The sequence below is a fragment of the Citrus clementina genome, unplaced genomic scaffold, assembly GCF_000493195.1.
Source record: "Citrus clementina cultivar Clemenules unplaced genomic scaffold, Citrus_clementina_v1.0 scaffold_4, whole genome shotgun sequence".
Classification (NCBI taxonomy): Eukaryota; Viridiplantae; Streptophyta; class Magnoliopsida; order Sapindales; family Rutaceae; genus Citrus; species Citrus x clementina.
The window spans coordinates 21,945,228-21,952,751 of record NW_006262274.1 but is presented as its reverse complement, the minus strand read 5'-3'; the positions used below and the strand labels follow the sequence as shown (position 1 = coordinate 21,952,751).

At 33.4% G+C, this 7,524-nt stretch overlaps 1 protein-coding gene and 1 pseudogene across 1 annotated transcript; both read left to right on the top strand.

The window, feature by feature from the left end:
* Positions 1-1,941: 1,941 nt before the first annotated feature.
* LOC18045016 lies at positions 1,942-2,644 on the top strand. The gene is made up of 2 exons (XM_006438135.2): positions 1,942-2,151; positions 2,392-2,644. Exons 1-2 carry the CDS (start codon positions 2,047-2,049, stop codon positions 2,473-2,475), a joined length of 189 nt encoding a protein of 62 aa, XP_006438198.1. The 5' UTR covers positions 1,942-2,046; the 3' UTR covers positions 2,476-2,644.
* A 1,468-nt stretch (positions 2,645-4,112) lies between these two features.
* LOC18045015 lies at positions 4,113-5,778 on the top strand (annotated as a pseudogene).
* The last annotated feature ends 1,746 nt before the right edge of the window (positions 5,779-7,524 follow it).

The window sequence follows — 7,524 nt, the reverse complement described above, 5'->3', positions numbered from 1 at the left end:
GTCCAAAAAAAATTATGTAAAAAAAATTAAATTACCTATTTTTTGGACATTATAAAAAAATTAATATATTAACTCCTCAACAGTATGTTTCAAAAAAGTAACATCTATTAATTTTGTTTCTATTTTATTTTTTTGAGATTAAATTGATAAATTAATTTTTTTCTTTTTACTAATGGCCAAAAAAAAAATTTTATTGTAAGAGGGTAATATTGTAAAAATTAAGCCTAAAGTAAAAAAAAAAGTAAGAGGAAATGTGCTAATAATTTAATGTCGGGGGTGTTTTGAGGTATTTTAAAAAATTTAAGGACTAAACGGATACTAATATAAAAATATAATGACTAAACAAGATTTTATCATTTTAAAACCCTTACCCATTAAGGGATTTATTTCCTTTTAAAATTAAGTATTTTAATAAATAAAATAAAATAAAATAAATAAATGATTTGAGATTTAGAAGAAATAAAATAAAATACAATAAAATACCCTTGAATACATTAACCCGAAATATTATATTCTATAAAATAGATATATAATAGTAATATTATAACAAAAATAATGGGTGTTACAATAAAACTCTAGAAAAATCACGCTAGGGGGGATTCTCTTTCTCTCTCTCTTGGAATAACAACTCATTGGATCTTTTTATTTCTCTACCATCAGAAAATTTCTCTTTCTCTTATAATTTTTTTTCTTTAAGATTAATTATTTTCTATTATTTTTCCTAAAATTTACTTACAAACTTTTTGATAAATGAAGGCTTTTCTTCTAGTTCGTGACTCTTTGAACTTCATTTATTAAATAGACAGGGAAACAATGGCATGCATTACTTCTTCCAAAAAATATATATATATATATCTTTCAAGAACAGGCCCGGGGTTTTTAGTTTTAGAGTCAATTTCTCTAAACAATAATAAATGCTGCTTAATTATCCTATTTAAATTAGCTTAAAATTTTATAAAAAATGATATTCAATCCATCGTATAACATACTTATATCACAGGAATGCCGCCACTCAAGCCATATACTTTATTTTTTCCGTTTGCTTAAGTGGGGTCTAAAGTCATGATAGCTAAAGAGGAAGCTAGAAACAGCCTTCATATTCCTTCCTCAACAAACACATTTTCATGCAACGCAAGGGTTGCTTTTTGTTTTTTGTTTTTTGTTTTAACATAAATATATCACAAATTGGGATTTACTGGTTTTCTAGATAGATGTGTAAATATTTATAATATGTTTATTGATCAGTAATCGGAATGGACTAGAATCGGAATGAGAAATGAGAATCATAATAACTGTTTACTTTAGATGTGGGAATCAAAATCGGAAAGAACTATATTGTCATTAATGTGTTTACTTTATTTTGGAATCAAAATGGATTGTTATAAGTTACTAAACTGACATTAGTTAATTATTGTCATTAATAATAATAATAATACTACTACTACTAATATAAAGAAGGATAAAATGAGAATTATAAAATTTGAGTGGGGCTAATATGATTACTTTAGAGAATCAGATTCTCATTCTCACCTCCCCATCAATGAGACCTCTAGTAATAATTTCTAATTTTAGGTGGGCGCTGCCTCTTTAATTCTCAATCCATCTCTCATTTGAAGAAATAAACATATCATTTTTTCTCGTTCCGAAATTCTTATTCTCATTCTCATTCCTATCTAATAAACATATCATTATATTACACTTCAAGAATATTCAAATATTAATTCGAAAACGACATTAAGAAGAAGTTTCCGGCCCATGTGAGCTCATGGTGGTGCCCTCAACACGCCAGCCCACCAAGCCCAACGGCAAGAGATATGCTTTTATCTAAGTTGTCTGGGCCGATTCCGGAGTAAGGCTTTGCTCGTAACAATCCTGCACGTGTGGTCAGAAACAAGTCGTGGTGCATTGCTATACACGTCAGTCGCACTGTATAACTCCTATTGCACTTTCTAATTTCTAGTTACTACCGTCAGATTTTGCTGCTCCAGCCAAAGTCCCGTAATATCTGACATTCAACGGCAGCGAAGAGGAAGAAGAAGCTTTAAGATGGTGAAAGTATCAACATACTTCGGAATGTCATTGGCGGCCTTCGTCTTCTGGCAGTCCATGGACAAACTCCATGTCTGGATCGCCCTCCATCAAGACGAAAAGGTGAATCTCCCTCCTTTACCTTGTCTTCCCCTCTTTCGCTAATTTAAATTATCAATTATCTTTATTTATCATATCTTTCTTTTCATTTGCTTTCTTGTTTGATTTCATTCATTTCGCCCCATTTTGGTAAAACCCCCCTAAAAGCGCTAAAGTTTTTATTTTCGTAATTTTCGTTTAGGTGGTGGTTAATTTTGGTACTTGTGAATAAATTAATAGTTGAATTGTCTTTCGGTGTGACAGCAAGAGAGGTTGGAACGGGAAGCGGAGGTCAGGAGAGTGAGAGAGGAGCTGCTGAAAGAAAACAAATACAAGGATGCTCTGTAATTTCGTATTTGTTGCTTTTTTTTTTCTTTTTTTCAAATTTTAATGGAATATTATGTTATGACTCGGTCAAGTTCGCATAAGCATGATATTCACCGTAAGCTCATGCCCCAAATTGTTATAAACACGTTGTTGTTATTTCATCTCTTAAGCTGATGGAATTTGTTTTTTACTTTTGCTTGGATTGATAGTATATTTGCTGTTGTTTTGCATGCATTGGTGATTGAGGAGTAGGATTGTGTCAATGTCATTAAAATGCAAGCTTGGTGTTGTTGTAACGGTACAATCGGTAATGGATCTCCCTCTTTCATTACTCAAATGACTTAATATAAGTTAAAAGAGACCAAGGAGCGTCCATTTGATTTATGATTCGTAATCTTTTTCGTCAAATATAATGTCAGTTGTTTATGTGAGACTTTGTGAGTTGTTTTTGTAACCTAATTGTAGTTCACTACCCCTGAACGATCTTTTAAAGGATCTCTTATGACCTGATGAAAAGCATTAGTTTTGGATCTTATAACAATAACATTTGGTTACTGAAGCTATTCAGTTTAAGCTGTAATACCTCTTTTCTTGTTTTTTAGTTTGATTTATATTTGATTAACTCTAGATGTGCTGAAGATGCTTAGATGATAATCAAACTGAGTGCTTAACGTTCGAGTCTCCCTCCCTATTGCACCTGTATTCAGCCGTCAATAGCCTTGAAAATGTCAGTATATATTGTGAGGCTGCTAGAAGGAACTGAATTAGATGTTGAAAGCCAGAATATATAAATATATTCTTGAGCAGTTTAACGGTACCATCTGGGATCCTCTGTGTTCCAATCCACTCAATTTCTTAATCTGTATCTTCAATTTTTGGAAACTTATAAAGCTCTTCTGTTCATAAGTCAATGAACAGGTTCTGTTAAATGCTTCTTCTTATGAAAGTAAACTAAGATTTGAAAGGATGTTTTGTCTGAGACTTCTGCATGGTATTTGCATGCCACAATAGCATTGCATACTGGTTCAAAACTACTGAAACTTCAGAGCATGATAGCTCCATCCCATTATTTCACGAAGGAAACATGGATATAAAATGAATCTGCCTCATCCATATTCAACTAGCCGAGCAATTCCCTGTGTATACAATGAGTTAGAATACGTAAAGGCTCTGATATAAATGAAATCAAAGTTTTCTTGTTTTCGACCGGCTAAATTCAGAATATATGACTTCAGAAGACGGTAATTAGCCCTGCCTATCTCATCCTCGAGTTATCCTGGTGTGAAAAATCCAAACCCCTTGCTACAAGTATACCAGAGTTCAAATGTACACGCGTCTCCTTTCTAACACCACTTTATCAACTTTCTGAACGAAAAAGCATTCCGGTTAGGGGCACTATTTCTCAGAACTTGCAAATAATCGTGCTTTATAGCCGACTTGCAACATAACCAATTCGTCACCTTCTATATACTCTGCAAACAACTTTAAACAAACATAGCATGGTTATCATTTAGGCAGCAGAGTGATTGCACAAAATGTACAAACACCGTATCTATAAATAGATAAATCTGAAAAGACGAGCCCTGTTTTCGCTTAATTTCTGTTTAAAGCTCTCAAATGCTGTGATCACTGTTCTCACCAGGCTACTATATAGGTACATGAGATCTTTGTTAGTGAGAATTAAACTGTTTCATTTTCCATATATCATTGAAATACAGTCTAGTTTTTCTCGTTCATGCACAAAACACAATTTCTTCATCATTGATATAAGGACATTCTTCTTGGTGGGGTTGTCACTGGTTCTGGTTTTTGGCGTGGCTGAGAGTTTTGATTACCAAGAGAGTGACTTGGCTTCCGAGGAGAGTCTCTGGGACTTGTACGACAGATGGAGGAGCCACCACACAGTCTCTCGCAACCTCAAGGAAAAACAAATACGTTTCAATGTGTTCAAGCAGAATCTGAAGCATATTCACAAGGTGAACCAAATGGATAAGCCTTACAAGTTGAGACTTAACAGGTTTGCAGATATGACCAACCATGAGTTCATGAGCTCCCGTAGCTCCAAGGTAAGCCACCACAGGATGTTACATGGTCCCAGGAGACAGACCGGGTTCATGCATGGGAAGACTCAAGATCTTCCTCCATCTGTTGATTGGAGGAAGCAAGGAGCAGTCACCGGTGTCAAAGATCAAGGCAGATGCGGTAAGAATTAACTTTTCAGTTTTTATGTTGAGCAATTCCGAGACTAATGACTATCACTATCAAGAATGTTTAGCTGCTTCCAAGATTTCTATATCTGAAATATTTCATACTGATGTATGGCTCTTAAAAAGGTTGCTGAATTTCTGTTGATTTTACAGGAAGCTGCTGGGCGTTTTCAACTGTAGTTTCAGTGGAGGGAATTAACAAAATCAAAACAGGTGAGCTATGGTCTTTGTCTGAGCAAGAGCTGGTTGACTGTGATAAAGATAACCATGGATGTGATGGAGGATTAATGGAACAAGCATTAAACTTTATTGCAAAGAGTGAAGGGTTGACAACTGAAAAGAGTTACCCCTACACAGCCAAGGATGGATCCTGTGAGTTGCCCACGTAAGTGACTAGTGACATAGCTAACATAATATAATATAAGTTCTATGGTGTCAATTATCTACCGTGTTCATATATGCTCATGGAATGGGGATGTATATTTAAATTGCTTTCGGTTTTGCAGAAGAATGCTCCTGAAGTGATTTTAGATGGCTATGAAATGGTCCCTGAAAGTGATGAGAACGCTTTGATGAAAGCAGTGGCAAACCAGCCAGTAGCTGTTGCTATAGATGCTGGTGGCAAGGGTTTTCAATTCTACTCGGAGGTAACAAGTCTCTGCCTCATATTAGCAGTACTAGTACATATATACATTTAAAGTGTGATGATTTTGGTAATGTGGAAATTGAGTTTGTGATTTTAGGGAGTGTTCACCGGAGATTGTGGCACAGAGCTGAATCATGGGGTGGCTGTTGTAGGATATGGAGCAACTCAGGATGGAACAAAGTACTGGATAGTGAAGAATTCATGGGGTACTGACTGGGGAGAAAAGGGTTACATAAGAATGCTACGTGGGATCGATGCTGAGAAGGGCTGTGTGGTATAACTTTGGAAGCCTCTTATCCTGTCAAGTTGCACCCTGACAACTCTAGGCATCCCCGCAAAGATGAACTCTAGTTCATTAGATTTTGCTTTCATTTGGGTTTTATGCTCAAGCCAAGACTTCGTTTTCTGATGTGAGGATCATAAAAAAAAATGTCTGATAGTTAGGTGCTTAAGCCTATGCAGTTGCTTGTAACCCGGTTGTTTTATGTTTAATAATTTGTATCACAATAAATCTGTTTGATGCTTGAAATGGAATATCAAATTTGTCTTTGAATAATCTGTCAGCTAATGCACACAACAAAAACAAAAATCGAGTAACCAGTCCCATTTTGTTCTTAAGGGGCGAGAACTCAATGATAAGCCTTAAAGTTTGGAGTGCCCCATAATCCTACCCAATTAGGCAATTTGGGCTTTTAAAGCCTAATTAACTGGGTCTGCATACTGGGCTGTAGCTACAGTCAAATTTGGCCCATTTAGGCTCAGTATTTGATCGTGACATGACGTTCTTGTCCTTCAACGTGAAATTAATTGATTTGACTGCTGACAAATTTGACCAAAGCACTTTGCCCTTCAATCAGAAGGCCGCCACATTTCCTCGTCAATAGCATTAATGGAAATTTCTCTGTCTTCATCAACCCCAAGATCATGGCAACTGACAAGCTTCATGTTAACCTTTATACAAATTGGCTGGCATACAGCCTAATATCCCGAGCGAATTGTCTAGACTCTAGAATCATCAATTGTTTGGACAAATAGATATTTTTAAAAAAAAAAAAATTATTAAAAATTTATAAAATTATCAATTTTTGTTTAGCTTGTAAAAGTATAAAATATCATTTATTTTTTTAAAATATTAATATATTACAATCAAAACTATATTGATATTTACAATCAGATAACAATTAAAATTTTCCTTTATAATTGTAGTTATGATTCTAATATAGCACAGTCTGAACAACAACACTCATTTAATATTGGAGAAAAATTTATTCTGCTCCTAAAACGAAGAGTCAAATAAACTCTTATCTGAAAGAGAGTCGAGTCCCAACCATTGCTGGGACTCAAGCTCATGCACCCAAGATTATATTTAGTTAATCTATATATTTCTAATATCACCTCAAAATTTTATGGTGTCTATTCATTTTTTGTTAAGATCTACTTAAATATAAGGACATACTTTTACTAAGGTTAGACTAGCTATAGACCCTGTGCCCAAAAATAAATGTCTTTGAATCAATCTCTACTAAATTACTCAAATAACCTTCATAGTTGAATTGTGAGTTGAGAATTTAGGAACTCTCAAGATTTCCTATTATAAAAGTAATTTATCATTTTAATTAGAATTAAGGACTTATAATAGATGCAATTTGTTTAGAGTGAGATCTCATTACTTCTTTTACTCTTTTATATGCATTGATATTAACATAGATAAGTGGAATTTGTGATTTACCCAAAAAAAAATTAAAATTGGTAGAAATATAATATATATAATTGTAATTTTTCAGTTTGCAGAAGCATTAAAGAAAACACCGTTAGAGATGACAATGGGTATGGTCATTCGCGAAAAATTTAAATTATTGGACCCAAGCCTTATATATATATATATATATAAACACATGTTATGGGTTTTAACAATTACCAAATCTAACCCAAACCCACAATAGATTCCCACATTTAAAATAAAAAAATATTAAAAATATTTCAATAATAACTATAAAATTAATTATATAATTCAAATATAAATTTATAACAATAGCCTAAAAAATATGCATAAAACTCTCAAAATTAAATTTCATCAATGTAAATGAGAAATCAAAATTTCAACATTAAAATAAATAAATGAAATATACCAATCTAACACAAAATATTTCTGATAGGTAAATTATTATCACTAAGATCAATGTCTTACTTTATCTTTTAATCAATATACAAGTATTG